This window comes from Necator americanus, chromosome I (genome assembly GCF_031761385.1).
Source record: "Necator americanus strain Aroian chromosome I, whole genome shotgun sequence".
In the NCBI taxonomy this organism is placed as follows: domain Eukaryota; kingdom Metazoa; phylum Nematoda; class Chromadorea; order Rhabditida; family Ancylostomatidae; genus Necator; species Necator americanus.
In genome coordinates, this window is record NC_087371.1 from 36,869,969 (window position 1) to 36,892,655 (window position 22,687).

The 22,687-nt window shown below is 40.4% G+C and overlaps 2 protein-coding genes across 5 annotated transcripts; both read right to left on the reverse strand.

Annotated features, from left to right (window-relative positions):
- Positions 1-5,707: 5,707 nt before the first annotated feature.
- Positions 5,708-10,035, reverse strand: RB195_008009 (uncharacterized protein; the record flags this gene model as incomplete). 2 transcript variants are annotated; one of them, XM_064181958.1, is made up of 3 exons in its annotated part: positions 5,708-5,829; positions 8,174-8,295; positions 9,749-10,035. In XM_064181958.1, the coding sequence occupies 3 exons, from the start codon at positions 10,033-10,035 to the stop codon at positions 5,708-5,710; spliced, it is 531 nt and encodes a 176-aa protein (XP_064038709.1). The 2 variants fall into 2 exon arrangements, with proteins under 2 accessions (XP_064038709.1, XP_013292454.1); XM_013437000.2 differs by having other exon boundaries at positions 9,749-10,026.
- A 1,742-nt stretch (positions 10,036-11,777) lies between these two features.
- Positions 11,778-20,572, reverse strand: RB195_008010 (uncharacterized protein; the record flags this gene model as incomplete). 3 transcript variants are annotated; one of them, XM_064181960.1, is made up of 19 exons in its annotated part: positions 11,778-11,921; positions 13,287-13,385; positions 15,563-15,763; positions 15,838-15,993; positions 16,043-16,109; positions 16,189-16,272; positions 17,330-17,439; positions 18,005-18,133; positions 18,257-18,397; positions 18,569-18,696; positions 18,764-18,860; positions 18,925-19,027; positions 19,139-19,311; positions 19,369-19,464; positions 19,514-19,654; positions 19,851-20,015; positions 20,106-20,220; positions 20,336-20,439; positions 20,501-20,572. In XM_064181960.1, 19 exons carry the CDS (start codon positions 20,570-20,572, stop codon positions 11,778-11,780), a joined length of 2,325 nt encoding a protein of 774 aa, XP_064038710.1. The 3 variants fall into 3 exon arrangements, with proteins under 3 accessions (XP_064038710.1, XP_064038711.1, XP_013292452.1); XM_013436998.2 differs by lacking the exons at positions 11,778-11,921; positions 13,287-13,385; positions 15,563-15,763; ... (2 more) ...; positions 16,189-16,272; positions 17,330-17,439 and having other exon boundaries at positions 17,978-18,133; XM_064181959.1 differs by lacking the exons at positions 16,189-16,272; positions 17,330-17,439; positions 18,005-18,133; ... (9 more) ...; positions 20,336-20,439; positions 20,501-20,572 and having other exon boundaries at positions 16,043-16,108.
- Between the last annotated feature and the right edge of the window lie 2,115 nt (positions 20,573-22,687).

The window sequence follows — 22,687 nt, forward strand, 5'->3', positions numbered from 1 at the left end:
CTGGCCGAGTGGTCTAAGGCGCTGCGTTCAGGTCGCAGTCCTCTTCGGAGGGCGCAGGTTCGAATCCTGCGGATGACAGGATCTTTTTCACGCCACCGATCGCCTCCATGATCATATTTAATCCTTCTGAGGTTCAATTGCCTTAAAACTAACAACGTCATTCTGGCCGAGTGGTCTAAGGCGCTGCGTTCAGGTCGCAGTCCTCTTCGGAGGGCGCAGGTTCGAATCCTGCGGATGACAGGATCTTTTTCACGCCATCGATCGCCTCCATGATCATATTTAATCCTTCTGAGGTTCAAGCACTACCAAAGTAACGTCGTCATTCTGGCCGAGTGGTCTAAGGCGCTGCGTTCAGGTCGCAGTCCTCTTCGGAGGGCGCAGGTTCGAATCCTGCGGATGACAGGATCTTTTTCACGCCACCGATCACCTCCATGGTCATATTTAATCCTTCTGAGGTTCTGAGGTTCAAAAAACCGTCATTCTGGCCGAGTGGTCTAAGGCGCTGCGTTCAGGTCGCAGTCCTCTTCGGAGGGCGCAGGTTCGAATCCTGCGGATGACAGGATCTTTTTCACGCCACCGATCACCTCCATGGTCATATTTAATCCTTCTGAGGTTCAAGCACTACCAGAGTAACGTCGTCATTCTGGCCGAGTGGTCTAAGGCGCTGCGTTCAGGTCGCAGTCCTCTTCGGAGGGCGCAGGTTCGAATCCTGCGGATGACAGGATCTTTTTCACGCCACCGATCGCCTCCATGATCATATTTATTCTGTCTGAGGTTCAATTGCCTCAAAACTAACAACGTCATTCTGGCCGAGTGGTCTAAGGCGCTGCGTTCAGGTCGCAGTCCTCTTCGGAGGGCGCAGGTTCGAATCCTGCGGATGACAGGATCTTTTTCACGCCACCGATCGCCTCCATGATCATATTTATTCCTTCTGTGGTTCAATTGCCTCAAAAATAACAACGTCATTCTGGCCGAGTGGTCTAAGGCGCTGCGTTCAGGTCGCAGTCCTCTTCGGAGGGCGCAGGTTCGAATCCTGCGGATGACAGGATCTTTTTCACGCCACCGATCGCCTCCATGATCATATTTAATCCTTCTGAGGTTCAATTGCCTTAAAAATAACAACGTCATTCTGGCCGAGTGGTCTAAGGCGCTGCGTTCAGGTCGCAGTCCTCTTCGGAGGGCGCAGGTTCGAATCCTGCGGATGACAGGATCTTTTTCACGCCACCGATCGCCTCCATGGTCATATTTATTCTATCTGAGGTTCAATTGCCTCAAAAATAACAACGTCATTCTGGCCGAGTGGTCTAAGGCGCTGCGTTCAGGTCGCAGTCCTCTTCGGAGGGCGCAGGTTCGAATCCTGGCGGATGACAGGATCTTTTTCACGCCACCGATCGCCTCCATGGTCATATTTAATCCTTCTGAGGTTCAAGCACTACCAAAGTAACGTCGTCATTCTGGCCGAGTGGTCTAAGGCGCTGCGTTCAGGTCGCAGTCCTCTTCGGAGGGCGCAGGTTCGAATCCTGCGGATGACAGGATCTTTTTCACGCCACCGATCACCTCCATGGTCATATTTAATCCTTCTGAGGTTCAAGCACTACCAAAGTAACGTCGTCATTCTGGCCGAGTGGTCTAAGGCGCTGCGTTCAGGTCGCAGTCCTCTTCGGAGGGCGCAGGTTCGAATCCTGCGGATGACAGGATCTTTTTCACGCCACCGATCGCCTCCATGGTCATATTTATTCTATCTGAGGTTCAATTGCCTCCAAAAGTAACAACGTCATTCTGGCCGAGTGGTCTAAGGCGCTGCGTTCAGGTCGCAGTCCTCTTCGGAGGGCGCAGGTTCGAATCCTGCGGATGACAGGATCTTTTTCACGCCACCGATCGCCTCCATGATCATATTTATTCTATCTGAGGTTCAATTGCCTCAAAAATAACAACGTCATTCTGGCCGAGTGGTCTAAGGCGCTGCGTTCAGGTCGCAGTCCTCTTCGGAGGGCGCAGGTTCGAATCCTGCGGATGACAGGATCTTTTTCACGCCACCGATCGCCTCCATGATCATATTTAATCCTTCTGAGGTTCAATTGCACTCAAAAAGTAACAACGTCATTCTGGCCGAGTGGTCTAAGGCGCTGCGTTCAGGTCGCAGTCCTCTTCGGAGGGCGCAGGTTCGAATCCTGCGGATGACAGGATCTTTTTCACGCCACCGATCGCCTCCATGGTCATATTTATTCTATCTGAGGTTCAATTGCCTCAAAAAATAACAACGTCATTCTGGCCGAGTGGTCTAAGGCGCTGCGTTCAGGTCGCAGTCCTCTTCGGAGGGCGCAGGTTCGAATCCTGCGGATGACAGGATCTTTTTCACGCCACCGATCGCCTCCATGATCATATTTAATTCTTCTGAGGTTCAATGCACTCCCAAAGTAACGTCGTCATTCTGGCCGAGTGGTCTAAGGCGCTGCGTTCAGGTCGCAGTCCTCTTCGGAGGGCGCAGGTTCGAATCCTGCGGATGACAGGATCTTTTTCACGCCACCGATCGCCTCCATGATCATATTTAATCCTTCTGAGGTTCAATTGCCTCAAAAATAACAACGTCATTCTGGCCGAGTGGTCTAAGGCGCTGCGTTCAGGTCGCAGTCCTCTTCGGAGGGCGCAGGTTCGAATCCTGCGGATGACAGGATCTTTTTCACGCCACCGATCGCCTCCGTGATCATATCTAATCTATCTGAGGTTCAATTGCACTCCCAAAATAACAACGTCATTCTGGCCGAGTGGTCTAAGGCGCTGCGTTCATATCCGCATATTGGAACGCTGCAGGTGGCCAAGCGCTTTTACTCCTTTTGCTTGCAACAATTCTAAGTTGAGGCAGGCAGAAAATATGCAATCTGTATAAAGGCGGGCTCGCCCTAGGCAAAATAAGCCTAAGCTTAGTCTTAATAAGCCTATGCTGGCTGGCGGTGCATCCAGATCGCTGTATATGAGGAGTTTGGGGTTTTCCTAAGAAAAATTGCCTGACTTTCACAATTTTACTTAAACCGGGCAGAAAGTACGCAATCTGTAGAGAGGCGGGCCCGGCTGAGGCAAAATAAGCCTAAGCTTAGTCTTAATAAGCCTAAGCTGGCTGGCAGTCCTTCCAGATCGCTGTGGATGAGTGGTTTGAGGCTTTTCTGTAGGAAGTGGGCCCAATTCTCACTTTCCCAATTTTACACAAACCTGGCATTAAATACGCAATCTGTAGAGAGGCGAGCTCGGCTTAGGCTAAATACTGTTTTTGCTGGTAGTCCATTCAGATCGCTCTTGAAATTGGGTTTTAGTTGTTAGTAGAGAAATTGTTAAAGACTCGCAATTTCTCGTTCAGAAACCCTCAAACCCAAATTCAACAGCGATCTGGATGAACTATGAACCAGTTTAGGCTTACTATGCCTAACCCTACTCCTAATAAACCTAAGCTGAGCCCGTCTCTCCAGAAAGCGTATTTTCCGCCCGGTTTGGGTTAAATTGTTGAATTCCTGCAATTTCCTATCAGAAAATCCTCAAACCCCTCCCACACATCGATCCGGATCTGATTACAAGCCAGCTTAGGCTTATTTAGCCAATGCATCTAAGAGCGACGTATGTGCCTCCTCTCGTGTACGTGGTACATTGTTAGGAGCCTCGCCTCAGTGCGCAAAGATATCTTACGCTCCTTTTTTGATAACTGTACCTGATCACGCTCATACTCGTGGACAACGTTTCTGAACTTTATTTTTTCTTCCATTTCTATTCGTGTAACCATTCTATCGCCGAGCATGATTAGAAAATGACTAGCAAGTAGTGAAGTAAAGGAAAAGTAAAAAAAGTAAAACACACGTTGGCGCATTAGAATGCCACTTTTCTATAAGTCCCGGCCACTTCAGTACTCGATACGTTGTTCTATGAGGGGTCCTATATTGCGGGATCAGGGGTGGTTCCGCTCACCTTTCCTTAATCGTACTAAAAACGGCGTGGGAACTGCTCTAGTTTCTACGAGGTACTTCATAACGCTCCGTTATTTACTTTCTTGGCTTTCTACCGCTGCGCAGCTGGCGCGTGTGCAACTGTGGGCGCTGCAACTGAAATCGTCGTGAGAAGTCTTTCACGGTGTTTTTTTTTTCTACGATTAGGGAGAGATAAGTGGAACCACCCCTATCCCCGCAATCTAGGATCTCTTATAGAGTTTGTCTATCAGAAACCCATGCCGGGTCAGATTGGTGGGGTGATGCACGTTCCCAAGCCCTATCCGTTTGTGGAAAGAACCTAACATCGAAGATTTCATAATTGTCAAGGCAAAGTTACTTTAGGTAGTTCGTTATTTCGCACATCCATAAATTCCGAGAAATACGGCGAGTAAAATAAAAGTATTAATGACTAATAATTACAGTAAAAACTAGTAACTTATAATGTAATACTACTAACTTAATAGTGCACCCATTTTGCTGTGTTACCCTTGGTAAGATGATGTGAAAGCGCAGTAGCAAGATAACTCACTACTATCTAGCATTTGTTTCAGATGAGTCGATACATCATCGGTTTTCCTCCGAGTGACAACACAGCTGTCAGTTCTCGACGTGAAGAGAAACAAAACAAAAGTCTAGTGTGAAGTGCTGGACTCACGAAACAAGCCCTAAACAAACTATTTGCTAGCCTTTAATGTTTTGATGAGATTTGCCAAAGGCGGTGATCCACGCCGCAGCTATAGAGTCACTTTAGACACCTATGTCTGGAGTGGGTATAGCGCAGTCGGTAAAAGGTTCCGGTGTGTCTACGCCATCGATCGCGGTTTCGAATCCGCCTTGGTCCCAACCAAGCCTTTCATCCCTCCGGGCTCAATAAATTGATGTCAGACTTGCCTAGGAGGATAAAAACACTGACTTGACACATCGGTTAGCCATCGGAAGTCATTGTATAGGGCAGTTACACGTTCCTAAACTTCAAACGATTCTGAAATGAAGTAAACGAGGTGGAGCGTCCTGAGCGGATTGACTAACGCCTGACATCTCATCCTTATCCTTTATATTCTGAAAAGTATGCATGATCTGAGATAGTACGAGAACGGCGGTTGGAATCAAGGGACTATGGCGAACTGCAGAGATGGGTGGTGGTAGCGAGGATCCTTACACGATTCGAACCGCTACGCTCCAGCGCGGCGCTTACGCAACTGTCCGAGGTTCATGTCGTTTTGACTCAACTATATGTTTCTTATATTTTTTTTTCTTCCTAGTTTTGACATTCGAGCAACATGGTTGCTGTTCACACACCTTAACCCAGTACCTTCTTCATGGAAGGTGGATCTTCGTGTTCAACAAGAAAGCAATGAGTAACAATCGTTATAAGCAAGACATTGTATCTGAAAACTCTCTAGATTGAAAGAACTGTACTTATACTTTATAGTAACAAATAAATTGATGAATTTAGATTAACTCGTTGAGAGCTGTTCAATAAGCAACTTTGGATTTCAGCATTTTCTTTAAAATAAAGTATTTCTTTCCTCGGCATAGGGAACAACGTTTCTAGAACTGGATCTAATTTATATACTGGCAATAATTCACACGACATTGCACATAACAACCATAAATAACGTGAGAAAAACATGGCACCAGTTTCCAGACGAACATGTCGAGATATGAGCTGCATACAAGCACGCAGCATCGTTGGTGCTGCTGTCGACCGCTCAAAATACTTTTTTTTTCTCATTTCACTTGCATTTGTATGAAATGGAGATTTCTGAGCCTCCCCAATATTCCGGTCGTAGACGCTCGTAACCGGATGGACATGTGCAGAACACGGCTGTCGAACTCACTGTTGAAACTGTTTCACCTACAAAAAAAAAACATCGTTTATACTTCTTTCTTGGCCTATGAAAAAAATAAAGTCTTCGAAAGAATCCGTGATGGTTAGATAGTAGTTAGATATTGAAAGACGAAGAAAGTACGAGGTAATGGTGAAGAGAAAGCGGATTTGTTAACACTGCTCCATAAATATGATTATTGAAGGTCTTTCATGCTGCCCTTAAATCAATCAATTGATGAAGCTGATGTAGAGGAGGTAGGAGCAGTTGTCCCGTGGTCGCCAGTTCTTAATTGATCAACAATGCGCTTCCGGTGATGTAACAACATTGGAAGATGCAACGAATTGCGTTTCTTCGACGCATAACCATTCAAAGAGGAACTGTTTACGTGCCCAGAACACAACAAGGAACAGAGATATAAATGCATAAGCAGACAAAAAAATCACCAAAATAAGAAAAAAAGAACAACAGGATGGTCGTAAATGAATGAATTTTTGCAATTTAACGCAGCCGTACATTTAATTTGACTCGTTCTAATGAATCTTCTAAATGAAAGCTACTGAGTATTGTTGAGTATTTAGACAAAATCACTTTCTATTGTACTACTCACTACTATTACATTAAATCAAAATGACAGCAAATGATTTCAAAAAAAAATTCAAAATGCTCAAAATCCAATAAGGAACGCTTTAACTTGCGTTGTTTAAGGAACGCTCTTTACAGATGGGTGCTAGCTGCACTTAGTTGAAGTATATCAACGTAACAATACTACATCAAGGAAGGAAGTTTTTTTTTATTTCTAAAAAAAAATTTGGTAAGTTCCTCATTTAAAAGAAGGACATGGGGTTTCCCTTTGGGATCTTGCTACTGACCAATGAAAAACCTCAAGAAATATCAACTATTATGAACATATAACGCAGCAAAAATTCCTTGTTCATCCGAAATTCATTTGGATCCGTTAGCAACGGTAACTAGGCTATATTTGCTAATGTTATGTAGAACCTAATCTGTGCCGTTTCTGGATCTACCTCGCATGAAAACTTCTCTCAAAATTGTTCGTTAATAGGAGAGAAATTTTCTACCGACTAAATGAATATTCAGCTAATTACGTATCCTATAGAAATAACAACTCAGTAGAATTGACCGGAATTGTTAGAAACTTATCTTAAAAACAATATAGAGGTTTGAGGTGAAAAAGATGGATTGTAGAAGTTACAAAACAAAATGAGAAACACGGAAAAAAATACCACCTTTTATGATTTAATGAGCTTTTAAGGGTAATAAAGCTTTAAAAAAATAAGATTCTTGCTTGTTATAGGGAATGAAGCTCGAAATCTACGAGTACTATACGGTGACTATTCAGAAAAGCATAAATACAGTATGTATGGACAAATGTAAAAGAAAGGAACATTTGTAATTCTTCAAAATAGTTTACGGACACTTTAATTATACGGAAATGACTGGGACAAAAATAAATTGAGTAGTGGAAAAAAAAGAATAAAAGAATAAAAGAGCAGATAAAATATAATCGAGGAACTATTAGATAATTTCGATTGTATTTTCCTTATCTGCTTACATGTTTATGTTTCTCTGTTCACCTTCACTATCTATTTTATGTACAAAGAAAGAATATGATGTATTCACATGACACTGGAAAGTGCTGCCAATTATGGATCAGTAAGATATGTGCTAATTAGGAGTATTAAATTACAAATGCTAGAAAAAATGAACAATAACGGAGAAATTTTTGAAATAATTCCAGATAATACGCTGAATAACAGACTGAACTGGACGCTTCTATAAGGAAGTGCAGTTGAACCAAGCGCTAAGTCCTCAGGGCACCTTATTTAATTTTCCTTCCTTATTTAATTAAGCCATATGAACGAAACAATTCAAAAATAAAGAGAGAAAATATCATTGTTATTCTTTAATTTTTTTTCTAAATAAGATGGAATTACTCTTCAAGATGTGAACGTGTTTCTAATCAAACCACATCAGAAGAATGAGAATGAAACGATCTGTCAAGCATTTGATTTTCAATTATTTTATTATTTTTAAATAACATCTAATTGTTATTTTGATATTTTGGTCATTTTACGATTTCAAATAAAAACAATAATCAAATTGAATGCTACTGCATAATAATGCAACGCAAAAGTCAAGTAAAAAAGATCAATTATAAGTGAAAGTTTAAATTTATGCGGGTATAACCTCAGGTACAATTTTCCGAAGGCGCTCAAAATTATTAACAACATCGATATAGACGGGATTCTGGATAATACTGAGGTGTATGAATGATGTGAGTGAAAATAATCACAGCTTAGACATTTCTAAAAAAAAGAGTCGTTGAAAAGGTGAAAATTGTTCGCCAACCTGAAGGATGAGCTATTCCTATAACTCGTGGGAATCCACGTTGCCCTTTACACTCCAACGGTAATTGACGTTGTACATCATCGCAAAATGTTAGCTTCACAGATTCATCAAGCCTTAGATTCCTAAACAGGATATATGTAAGTAAATTGACCCACTATATGAAGTACTGAGATATGAACTAGGAAAGAAGAACGAAAGCCTGGTAGCTGAGGTCACCACAGATCTCTCCAGGATTTGTTAGTTTATTGAAATTCAATTCAGACATAGATTAATTATTATTTATACAGCAGCTCACAAAATTTTGGTTTAGAAGCAGCTCATAATTGCTAAAAATTAGACACATTACGCTGTAGAACCATTAGATTTTTCTTATTTTAACTAAATCGTGTTCGCTTTTTCCAATCTTTTTTTGCTGAACAGTCGCGTGGATTTTTCAGTGATTTTTCCACCATATATCCCATGCCGTTTTTCTAAATAGTTTTGAGAGAAGTGATGTGCAAAGTATAGATCGAGAAAATTCCTTCGAGACTTCGAGAAAAGTATGATTTTGGACGCAGATCAATTACAAGTATCATACAAATAGAAGCTAAACGAAAGTGAGCAAATTTTCGCCTATTTTCAGGTCAGACATTTGTAGAAACCAAATTCTGGAAGTATATTTGAAACAGGTGGTCAATATGCTACTGATAGGGAATTTCCAAAGTTTAACTTTGCCCACTTCCAAGGATTTGGACGGTTGGCGACGACTAATCCGTAGTACCCGTGTTGTAGATGGATAAAAGGATAATAATGTCACTAGCGTATCAATCCACTTAGGATGCAACAACGCGTTTTACTGCAACAATTTGTAATCATTGAGGTTTTAGAACGCGTGTTGGCCAATACAATGCCTTGCGGGTGCCGGCCGATAATCAAGTCAGTGTTTTTTTTTTGTCCTCCCAGACAAGTCTGGTGCCAATACGTCGGACCCGTCGGAGGGATGAAAGCCTTGGTTTGCACCGAGGCGGTTCCGAACCCTTGGCTACAACGGACCTTTAACGCCCGCCCCTGCCAAATTTCTAATGATATAACTCCCAACGATTTCGCAAAAAAGAAAAATGCTGAAGAAGCACTGCTGGTGAGGTACAATTGAGGAAAGGTGGTATTGTGCTTACATTTTTAGAGATTTAAACAAATAATCGTCCTATCCATTGTTATTGCTCATAAACGAACACATAGCTCAGCGTTCACATATCTCCACCACTCATTATCAATATTTCATACTGCTTGACCACCGGCAACATTTATCACTTGAGGCAAAAAGTGCACTATTGGTGTCGGCACAGATTTCCAGGATTAAACACTGCCTTCTGATCTCAATGTCCAAGAGAATAACTCGGATAGCTTCAGAAACTATAATTTGTTAGATTCAAACATTGCTGAACTAAAGCTGGGTGAAACGTATAAAATTAAGCAACAATACATAAAACCCTTAACAAACAATTTGTGACTGATTGCCACACATCAACATCATGTAGAATGTTTGAATGTATAGATAAACAAACAATATTTGTATGAAGGTGTGCTGATGCTCACCTGTGCTCGATCTCACTATCACAGGTCCCATTATTCGCGCATTCACATAGATCAAAGTTGGCGGTTTCGGAACTTTGTGTATAGTCGAATAAAACAGGACCAAAAACTTCATCGTACAGGGGGACAAGGCCGGAACCCCATCCGGATGAGTCCTCTTCGAGCAGCGGATAAATATCCAAACGAGCCGAACAAGCCTGTACTCGAGTGCATAGCGGAAGTTGAGCCACGGAAAGTAGAGGTAGAATCGAGGATAACAGCACCGCCGAGCAGCACACCATCGCGCACATATGACTTAGGGCGGAGTCAACCCAATACCCACGTAATATCTCGGAAAGACTCGAATCTCTCTCTCGCAATCATCACACTTAACTGTCCGTAGTCCAGTTGCACGAAAAACACGAATGGATATGCGTTAGAGGTGGATAACTTTAGCTACTGTTCACTTTAGCTACTGTACCATTTATTTATTGATGATTGATTGATTTATTTATTCATTTATTTATACTTATATTTATATTTATATTTACATTTGCATTCATGTATTAAATGGACTCTCGTTCTCCTCAAAATAATCCACAGAAAAAGCAACATTTGATGATCCCGAATAGGAATAACCGCAGTCCCATGAGAAAACAAACGAATCTTGGGCCTACGCCTAATTTTCATTATCTCGTGGAGTTTTTTTTTTTTTTTTCAAGAAATACACAAGGTTTTTTTGGATCCTACTATATCTGCAATTGTAAAATAATGCGAAAACTTCTATTTACAACAACGGAACAACTGAGGTGTCAAATAAATCAGTCATAAGAAAAAGGATTTGAGGATTGCTGCTGTCCAATCTAGCAGAACGGATACAAATTGGGTCTAGAAATCGTTATTGATTGCAGTAAAATTCAAGTTTAACGCTATTCTACATGTTTCATTTATTCCTGTATCTATTTACATACTTCAATGTAGCATCAGAAAAAAAAGAAACATACTTTGTCTGAGTTAGAACATTTGAATAAAAATTAGAATCTAGTTTATTGTCAGTGGAGCCTGGCGCAGTCCATTCCGTGAAGGAAAACAGTCGAACGTATTCATGAAGATAAATTAGAATTCATAGGTGGCTTGCTGTCAGTTATTTGCTTAAACACTTTTTTTTAGAAGTTGTTGTGTCTGAGTTGTTGTTTATTCTGATTTTCAAGCATACGGACTGGGGTTACTAGCCGTTTCGAGCCACTTAATTGAACAGATAGAGTAAATCAAAAGCAGAAAACGTACATCAAAGATTGAAACAGTTACTGAATAAATATAAAAATATAAAAATATAATAAATATAAATTATACCAACACTATGAAATACTCTTTGTGTGAAATTCAATAGAAGACTTCATTGAATTTATGATCAAATGCAATAACGTTTGACCGGTTATTCTAATTCTTAGTCCTCATTCTTCTTTTTTTTTTCTTGCTTACATTCTCTGAAGCTCACATTCTAACATACAGCAAATTATACATTTAAATAACTCCTTCTAATTCGTTGAATGATCGATATTTGTCGTATTAATTTCTGTAATATTGTTATACTAAAAGATAATCGATAATTTTTACAGCCACATATAGTATACTATACTACCAACCATACTACCATATACTTCTTATGGAGCTGCCACGAAGGTCATAACTTCACTAACTTTTAAGAAGGGAATTTTCCGAAATGTTAGCCTATAAAGTAAATCAAAAGCCTATAAAATCAATTAGCAACCTCGTGTATAGCTCGTCAAAAATCAATACAGTATCTTATTATGTGCGAGGTTCATTGAAAGTCAAACTTTCCTCGGTCATAACTTCGGTCTGCTACATAGGTATGCACGACTGCTTCAATGCTATCATTTATTTTTACGTTAAGCCCAAAAACTAAAGACAGAGAAACAATAGGACAACACAAGAGAACAACGTAAAGAAGTCAACAGCCTTGTTTAGCTATATCCACGTCTGGAAAGTTCCGGGGTGGGGGAAAACTAGCCTCATGAGACTTCACGCATTGTCACGTAGCCACTTCACACGAAGAGCTGAGATTAACGCCGTGCCTCTGTGGAAATCGACTGAGAATCTCTGATGTGTTCAAAACGATATTTTTCAGACATGCCGGTGGCAAAAGTGAGTATGGCGAGTGAGCAGAGCGAAGGATCTGAAAATTTCGTACTTCATTTCAAATTCAAATTCAAATTCCCGCACGTGCGAGCGCTCGACTACTCAGCAAAACAACAACAACTACTACTTTGCTCTCGGATCTGTCAGATCTAGGAAGAAAAAAACATAACAAACATACCACAGCACCACGCTCATACTATTTCACATCATCTACATTTTTTCAGAGAACAAAGGGTAAGGCTAAAGTGCCCGGGCCGATAATCAACCCGCCTGGGATTCGCCAACGCAGTCATTTCAATTCAGAATTCCTTGAGGTTCCGAACGCGTATCTGGGCTACACAGTAACTTGCGAGGACGAGCCTATGTATCAAGTCGGTGGATTCTGGTAGTCAGTGGTAATCAGTGGTATCCTGGACCAGTTTGGTATCAATTTATCGACCCATGGAAGCATGAAAGGCCTGGTTGGCTCTGGTGCATTTTGGAACCATTGATCGATCGTGGAGCCACAGCGGAACCTCTTACCGCCTGCACTACACATTTTCAGTACATATTCAGTAGAATCACCGGTAATTCTGATGCAGTGAAAACTTGGTTTCACATTTTAAAAGATTTCTTACAGTAAAATAGTAATAAAAAAATATAAAAAAGTAAAAAAAAAGTAAAGTAGTGTAATAGTAAGTAAATTTCTTTGATTTATATTACGAAAGAACAATTCTTTCCTTCTCATTTCATCGAATCATGTGCCTCGGTGACAGTACACAGCTGCGAAAAGTGCTGCTTGTTGCGTGCTTTCCAGAATTTGAGACGTTTCGAAACCATCAAATTCAAATCTTTAAAAAAATCTTAATTCAACTCTGAGTTCTTTAAAAGTTTCTATTTGCCAAGTGAAAATGTTTAGCGAGTAGAGAGGGCGAGTAGAAGTAAATCTCAGCTCAGCTGATCGCCATTCGATCCTTGTAACTATAAAAATTGTAAATTGCTTACTACTTCTATTTTTGGTTTTTCTTATCGCATCAAGAGTAAAACCCTAAAAACTGTTTTTTTTTTAAATAGCACTTTTTTGAAGAAAATTGTCAGTATTTGCTATACGCGAGGGATTCAAACCCGAGGAAAAACCAACGAAATTTATCTTTAGCTGCTAAGCACAAGATTAAAGGATTTGAGGGGATCCGAAAAGTACAGAAGAAAAAGAAAAGATGACGTCAGCAATGATTTGCCGCTTCCAAATTTCATAGTAATATGGATTCACCTCAGCAGTTTCTCTCAGCGCTTATCACTAAGTCAGAAAACATTCGTCGCAGATCTCATTGCATAAATCTATCTGCGCTTAACCTCTCTCTCCTTAACCTCTTAACCTTACCACTTTTCTACGAGGACAACACGTTCATCAATTGGTAGTTACCTGGCTACGGTCGTACTCTACTCTCACATGGATCTGGCCTTTCTCATCACGTGACGAGACGATTGTGCCACCTCCAGGGGCATTCGTGGAGGAGACCACCTGAAAAAAAAACACGTTGAGATGGTACCGAGAAATTAAGTGTATGGTAACTTGCCGATAACCAATTTAGCAACAGCCAAGATTGTTAACAAACTTTATTACGGCTAAAGTTTCGGCGTCGTCAAAATCGTCAAAGCTTAAGTATCCGCGTTGCCGTGATACTGGCGGACCTCCGCGTGATAAAATCGCTCCGCTCGCGGAGATCCGCTAAGTTTGTTAACAATCTTGGGTGTTGCTAAATTGGACTATCGACAAGTTGCAATCTCTATGCAAAGATTCAAGAAAAGTCGAACTTTTGCACTTCTGCAAGTGTATTATATTATATTATATTATATTATATTATATTATATTATATTATATTATATTATATTATATTATATTATATTATATTATATTATATTATATTATATTATATTATATTATATTATATTATATTATATTATATTATATTATATTATATTATATTAATTATATTTCTTACTTTTTTTCAACACGATCACTGCCTACGACGAGTACTCTCAGTGCATCGTGTCCTCAATACATTTCGAATGGCGGTAATCGTAGTAGTAAATAATGGTGACATCTGTTGCACAGCTATGTTTACTGCCGCAGATGACAGACCACCGCTAACATCAGACAACAATCATGCACATCCCACACCGTAAAAGGAGAATATCGAGCGTATCTGAGAGAACGTGGAAGATTTTAGTCGCAAGGATGTCTCATCAAACAATTAGTAACGGGTTATGGACGAGAAAACTATTGAGAAGATTAGGTTTCAACTCATTCTTAAAGTTCATCCGTTCTCATTCTTGCCTATTTCATTTTCTTTTCGCTTTTACATACGTTTTATTTACTTCATTTTCCATAAAAAGTTTACTTTTACATACGTTTTATTTAGTTCATTTTTCCATCTAAAATGTGTTGATTTTCGTAAATCCGGATAGTCCACAGCAATACAAGAACAAGTGTTTCTGTGGACTATCTGGAATTTCGGGTATAGGCACATTACGCAGGTTGAGAATTTCTGGGATATGGGCCTAACAGGTGCTGATCATCTGCAGTAAATTGCTAATGAACAAGCGAGATCTGCTGATCTTGATCTTTACGCATAAGGAATCACATGAGGGAAGAAGAATAAATAAATAAATAAATAAATAAATAAATAAGAGGGAGAGGGCCACAACTGAAAATATGTCCTTGTTGATCGAATGAAAAAAGTGAATGAATCATGTGAAGATGAAAAATGTACATATCACCACAAAATCTGAGGAATTCCTCACAGAGATCAGTGTTCCCGTAAGAATAGTAGTGGTAACAGCGTGAACAACGAGCGTTTAAAAAAGTCTTTAAAAGGGTCTTTAAAAACAGAATTACAGGATTAGTATCCAAAATACTGAGAAAACGAAAAAAAACAATGCTAGAGGGTTCTCGATTTGCTAATTTTTTTCGGATATGGAGTTTTCTCAATAGTTTCTGCCCAGCGCTTCCCATTACGAACCACTATCATATCGCTACAATTGACGATAATTCGTACTTATTTTTCCGGGGGGAGGAATGTGATCTACAGAGGAGAAATACCGAGTATGCAGGCTAATTTATAAAGGATAGAAAGGATAAAGTGTCTAGCTGTCTGTTTGTCTGGATCAATTTCCTCGAGTTGAGCCAACGAAATCACTTCAATTCGGAATCGTTTGAGTGAATTTTATGAACCCGTGTCTAGTTAGTGACTTGTGGGAGCTACCCGAGTGAATTCAGCGTTTCTATCCATAAAAGCCAATTTCCGTACACAGAATATGTTAATTTTCTGGCTTAGCTTTCGCTGAAATAATATTGACCGCAAATTTCAACTGAGTTAATTTTACAGATTTTTACAAGAAATACTCATCTCCAACTCCAATTATTCCCTAAAACGAATTATTCGGGAGAGTACTTTAAGGTACGCATTAAAGAGATGGCTCAGAGAAAGAGAGAACAGAAGATGATTTCTCGAAAAGTAAAAAATCGACCGATAACGAGTAATAATCATGGAGCAGTACCCATCAGTGGCAGTGCTTTCAACTGCTGTACATCAAGGTCGCACGTCCCACTAGGTGAATATCTACATCCCCGCACTATCCGGGTGAGGTTACGGTAACGCCAGCTAGAATTTCATTTCACAGAAAACAAACACCTACCACTTGACTGGGAGTGATCGAAACGCTTTCTGGAAGTGACGTTGAGCTGGAGTTCACGTGGCGCGGTAAACCACGTGATTTATTGTGCTGATTTCGCTTCTTTTTCTTCGTATCCTCAGTTGGAGACTTTGCCGGGTCAGAATGCGGTACTACGTGGCGTATTTCTGGATGTAATGGGTGGATTTCGAAGTTGCTTGAGGTCTAAAAGGATAGAATGCAAGAACCAGAACCAGAAATAAAATGAATCTACTACGAATACTACGAAAAATCCTTACCTTACCCTGATTCTGTAAGCTACCATTCACATGTGCAGCATGATTTGAACGAAGCATAAGCATCGACAACGCGTTAGGAAACGTTATTCCAGAGGGAGGGCCAGCGTGAGGTCGAAGTGCAGGTGGAACAGGGTAGCCGTACTGTGCACGTGGTATCTGCGAAAAACCACATCGCTCTGCCATCGCTTTACAGAACTGGACCTACCTGAGGTGGGGTTTGAGAACCAGGCGGTGTTGGAAACAACTTTGACAGCACAGGACTCAGCTCCATGCTAACAATGAATTGATTTGAACAACCCTTAGCATGTTCTTATATTCTTCTATCCTCACCTTCAACGCCACATCACAGACACTTCAAAACTTGCCGATACTTGGTTGTTATCGAACGCGTTTCTTACCGCACTTCCGCTTTCTCTCAAAGGGTATTGTCCAGCTCTGACATAGGTCCATTCCCAATAAAGGCAATGTATCACGAAATTGACGAGGTACCGAAACCCAAGGGAAAATGTAGAGTTCCGCTTGTAGGTTAAGGAAACGAGGGGGCTCCCGCTTAATCCCCAGTCGTCCTAAAAAACGTCGTGGAAGAGGGTGTTCTTCCAGCGGAATTGGCTACAACACGGAATCATGGTGCACGCCCGGCGTCTACGATCGATCGGCCCAATATTACTGAGGTAATCTCAACAGCCTATTCAAGTAAAAACAACGAATAGGTTGCTAAGAAGACCGGAGCGTGTAGAAGGGTGCACATTCCAACGTATCTCGTAGAAACTAGAAACTCTAACTCCCACGTCTTTTTTTTTCTAAATGACGATTAGGGGAATACGAGCGGAACCACGCTCATTCCCATAATCCACAACTCGAACTCTACTTTTCCTGGGATTTCCGTACCACGTCAGTTCCGTGATAGGCTGACTTTAAAGGCATCACCCCACGAATCTGAGGTGGTACGGATTTCAGGTGGAGTATTTGTATACGGGATCGTAGATTATGGAGAGAGGAGTGATCCCGTCTATTTCTTCCTAATTGCCGTAAAAAACGACCCGGAAGATACGGCTTCGGGCGTTCCGGGGCGCTATTTCCCAGAACGAGTTCGATTGGAGCGCGCCAGCTTTGTGCACGCGCCGTATCTTCCGGGCCGTTTTTACGGCAATTAGGAAGAAATGGACGGAATCACCCCCTCTCCATAATCTACGATCCCGTGTACGAATACTCCGTTGTTGAAATCCGTACCACCTCAGATTCGTGGGGTGATGCCTGTAAGTGGACATAGCCGTATAGCATATAGTTGGTTAAAAACGATCTAACTCGTGGTTTAATCGCGTAATCAATTGTGGTGGGTGAATACCTCAGACAGCTCCGAAGTCTGATTCATCTGATTAAGGTTAGCAGGGGTCTAGTCGTCGAGAAAACCGCTCAATCAAATCAATTACATCACAAATCAGGACGTTTGAGATGATAGTAGGCTTCCACTCGAAACGAGTGCGATACTTACGGTACAACATGAAATGAACGAAATAGGATGAGTAAGACTCCGTAGGGGCGTGTAGCGATTAGAGGTTCCGCTAACTGCACGATCGATCGGAGGTTTGAATCTGCCCACTCCTCCAAAACCAAGGCGATACCGAAAACGAATTCCGGTTTTTTTTTTTGTGAAGTTTGTGGAATCCAAAAACTCTGATTTGATTCTTATGCAGCGGGAATAAGCAAGCTTGTGTCTTGCTGGCAAAATTTGTGTAGATAGCAATGGTTCTTATTTCGATTGATAAAGTTGATTTTGAGGCGAGTTATAGCGTTTCGAAATGAATATTTGAAAACGCGCCCTATTTTTGCACCAACGTGATGTAAATATATTGTAAATACAGTAATTCAGAATTCAGAACAGAATACGATATGGTTAATTTAAAGGAGAAGACTTGTTGGAAATGTACTTTATTGTCTGTCTAATAATTAGACACAAATGATGGGACAAGAAATGGAACAAAAACAAAACTAGAGTGTTGGAAGAACAAAGTGAATGTAACGAAATAGCATAACAAGAACTCCAGATCATTCATTTACAATTATCAATATCCAACAAGTCAATTATTTGTTAACAACTTGTTACATATTGAAGGTACACACCTGCAATGTATTCTAATGGTTATTTTGTAGATGCGGGGGTTGCAACTTTCACAAAAGATGCAGAAGAAGAGAAATATGTTGACGAAGAAGTGGCAGTTTTTTCAAGAGCAGTTGGATTGATAATCTCAAGTCCTTGAACAGGAGTAAATGTCACCGATGAAGCAGTACCAGCAGTCTAAAAATGATTTTTAGAGGGACATATGGTGTATTCGTATGGAAAAAATGGTACTGAGAGATCCACCCTAATATTCCGAAAATATTATTTTGAGACTGATCAACACACAACAATATAGCTTACCTTGCTACGGATACTTGTAACTCCACCCTGAGCACGCTGTCTCTCCATTTGCCGTTGCACTTTCTGCGACATCTTTACACGTGTCTTATTGTCCACAACTCCAGCTCTAATTCGTCCACCAGCGATATTTCCAGTTTTAATCTATCATTAGATGCAACAATTGCACATTATAAAGGAATAGAAGCAGAAAAGGGGAGTAATTTAATTCATTGCTATGTTAGAGCGCTTTTAAAAGAACCGACAGCAAGAGGAAGAGAAACAACGAATCCTACGTGGACATGATACCATGACTAAAAAGATCAAGTTCCCTACCTGACCCAAATCAAAACCTATATGGTCTTGCAACACATCCTCTGCCAGCTCTCCAAAATTCATACGATTGGCACTCTTTCGTAGGTCAGTCATACCCATTCTCTCCTTCATTTTACGGACACGACGCCCTGGAAAACTGATGCTACTACCAATGACATTCTTGAGAATAGTCATAATATCCAAAAATCTAGTGACCTCCACGTTTCTTGCTGGCCTTGTCCAGCGGTTTTGGTAAAGCTTTGCTAGCTTTTACAGGTGGAGGTTCCAGAAGTTTCTCCATTTTATTTCGAACCTACAACTGCAACAGATAAACTAAATAATGCTCTAGAGAAAACGAACAGTTATCCAGAACAAACCTGTTCAAGCAAGTGTACTCCTATAGCGCCATTTGGGGATTCATGTAGGGAGTCTACCCGAGCAGCCAGAGTGCATTTAGCTGCAAGAACTTTGGCCGCTTTCCTTAAATCAAAAGTTTATACAGTACTATTACATGGTTGGTACCTATACCATTTATGCTTACTTCATTAGTACTAAAAAGAGCAAACATTCATAATTGGAGAACATACTCACGATTTGAGATCAGGCGGCATAGATTGCACAATTGGATGAAAATAAACAAATCCAGCATGAGGAAGGGCTGAAGTAGAGGAGAATCCTGCCAGAGATCTTTTTTGACGGCCAAGAACTTGGATGTTGCACGCAGGCATTCTTGACAAAGGTGCCAAACCACCGGCTTGTGAAACCTACAATGTGAACGGCTGAGTGACGAAACCCATGTGGTGCAAGAAAAAAAAATGGACCAAGAGTGCAGTAGTCGCTGCTCCTAACAAATGTACAAGATTCGGTGCAATTAGCGACATTCGGAGTTCAACTAGACGATGCATAGAAATTCTGTCCTGTAATCAATGTTTCCAGAAAACGACAGACACAGCATCGATAACTTACCGTATGTAGCTTTTCGGCGAGATCACACGCTTCTCGCACAGCATTCAGCTCGTCCGGTTCTAGCGATTTACCTTGTGTTGTAGATGCCGTTACCGATACAACAATACACGTAGCAGGAGCAAGGATCTGCCCCAACAATTCCTAAAAGATGATTATTTTGCAGAAACATGAACATGAAAGATAACTGCACGGGGCATTGTTGGAAATTAGCTAAGCAAAACACTGCTCTTGGAAGACTATGAAGAGATCATGTTGCTAGAGAGAATACATGATTCGCAACAAGAAGGAATCAATGGATGAAAATAACAACAACAAGTATAACAAGGGTGTAACGTACCTTATTCTGTCCTTTCGTATTGATTTCATTTCCAAGAAGTTTCACAGCAGCTAAATATTCCAGCGGATTTGGTACCAGCGTCTCCAATTCCGGAAATCGTTTCTCGTATTTGTCACGCACAAATTTATGAATAACACTGATCTCCCCATCAATATCAGCAGCAAGCTAAAATGGAGTTTTTCTTGCATAAAACAAGGTACACAGAATACAGAAATACAGAAATACTAGCACAAAGTTCTAACGATTAGTACGTACATGGGAAAGCTTTACAATCAAAATATACTGAGGATCTGCTTCGAGTGGGGCGGTAACGTGAACTTCGTCAGTTCGTTCGAGTTCGGCATTTAAAGTCGCTATCAAGTCCTTATATCTGAACGGAAAATGTCAATGCATATAGTTAGATTACCATGAAATATTCATAGCATGTTTGTCCAGAATCTTCCATACAGGGTAGAGTAAAAACCGTTAGTAAAGTTCAAACTAACTCATCCGTCAAAGTCATTTTAGCTACATCGTAAACCGAGTTATAGTCGCTTTTTCCAGGTACAACTTCAGTTGCTTCTTCTATGTCATCTTCGTTTTTCATTGTCTGTAGCAGGAAATGTGAGAAAAATTGTAGTCATTTGAGGCAAAATAGGATTTTATCTTACTTCCATGGCTTGTTCCAATTCATCCGCATCGTCCTCCTCGAAGTCTGCCATAAGTTCTTCCGCAAGCGACATCTTTGATGTATTTTTTGGAAAACACTACTAAAACTCCGAAAAATTAACTTGTGAGAAAGATTTATATGGATGGAAGTAGGACGGATTTGAAAAAAAAAGTTCTTTATCTTGTCCACACTTAACTTATCCCAGGCATTCAACTTAAATGTAAACACTAGAAAAAAGGGCTTTAACATCCGACGTTTTTCACGAGAATAAGAGAATGTTAAGCCGTTTGCTGCAATGATACGCAATAATACTTTCAAAAATATCTTTACATTAGTTTGTAACAGCAGAAAAACCATGCCTAGGCAATGAAAAACACTGTTAGAGACGATATCACTGCGCGTAACCACTCATGCCATGTTTCCTCATTAATTAAAACGTTTTTACCGAACTGGAAGTAGCTAAAATGCTGATTTCTAATACGTCATTAACTGTGAAGACAAGGAAAGCGAACGTTATATATAATCAAAACAAAATTTTTAGGAAATCTGACGAGGAATCAGACACCAACTGTTGGCTTGCCACAAAATATTTATCCTATAGAACTATACTGGAGGAATAAGGAATCCCAATCAGTTGGCGTCGAAAGTGTTGTGTCGTCGTTACGTCGCCTGTGAAAGCGATGTAGAGATCACGATTAGAGACGATGCGATCTCCTCCCCCTTGTTTTTGATTGGTTCGTTTTCGTGCATTTTTGCGTAAATGGAATTGCGTTGTCTTAGCGAAGGGTCCCTTTTCATTAGTTTCTTTCCACTGTTTTGCTGCTAGGCCACCTCGATGATCATGGTTTGGATTTCTTTTTTTTTTGGATTTTTTTTTCTTCCATCCTTCCTGATGACTTCGTTCTGTCGTTGAATAAGTTCTCCGATAGCTTATATTGGTTCTTCTATGTTCTTTGTTTTTCTCTCTTTAGTTTTCATATCCTTTTTTTTCGTTCTTTCAAACTCCGTCTTGTGGAGCGAGTTCTTTATCGAAAGATATATATTATCTTACCAATACTTCCTACTCTGTATCTGCATTTTAAAACTTCGAAAAAAGCGCATGAATTATTCCTCAAACGAATAATAAAGTAAAGAAAGAGGGTGCCAATATGCATAATTGCAATAGAAAAAATGGAGTAGAAATCTCGCTAGCACGACGAACGATAAAATTCATGAGAAAACGTTTTGATAAAAACACGTAAACTCATTTATGCACTATTACACGGAAAAAAGACGAAAAACTAATAAAAACAAAGAGGATGACTTTCGATGAGCTTGTCGTGCTCAGCAGAGTAGAGTCAGATCCTTCTTCATCAAGCACGACAAACTCATCTAAGCTTTTTTCTCATTTTCAATAGTTCCTCACCTATTTCTGGAATTATAGTGCATGAACACTATGAGACTCTATGTACGTGTTCGGAGAAACGTTTCCGAAAAAGCACCTACTACCTACCTACTCGCTACCTTTTTCTTTTACTCCAGCGAGTAAATAAACCAGCTTAGATTCCTCCGAAAAAGTTCATCTGGAGCGAATTCTCTTTGCGAGCAAGCAAGTCGAAACGAACAGAGGATGCACAGAAGTATGTTGAGGGAGGAGGCGCTTAACACTGCTCTAATCGAACTGTATTCCAACTGCACTTAAAAGACAAAAATTCGTTCCTAGAGCTGTTCTCAACATGCTGCATTATGATTCGGCCATCAACACAGCCGCGAAGGGAAACTTTCTCCCCTATGAGATATGAAGGAACTATGAAAAGTATCAAGATAACCATAGCAGAAAATCAAACAGCTGGAATTACTCGGTAAAACATCAGTTGAACGCCAAGGGCATAGTGCACAAAGTCAAACGATGTACAAACATAAGATAACAGAAGTACATAGGTCACATAGAAAGCTTTCATTACATCTTCAGTGCACTCAGCCTTCAGTTTTATTCGCAATGCTTCACGCGCACAAACCACATAAATTAATCTTCATCATCTATACATCAATTTTCAAGAGATATAAGGCAACTTTGCAATGGAAATATTAAAGTATTTAACCCTTAGGGATCAGTGAAGAGGTGATCTTTAAAAACATATTTACAAATCAGCAAACTAATGATTAATGTGAGGAGAAGATCCTATAAGCAAAAGTCAGAGAAAGAACT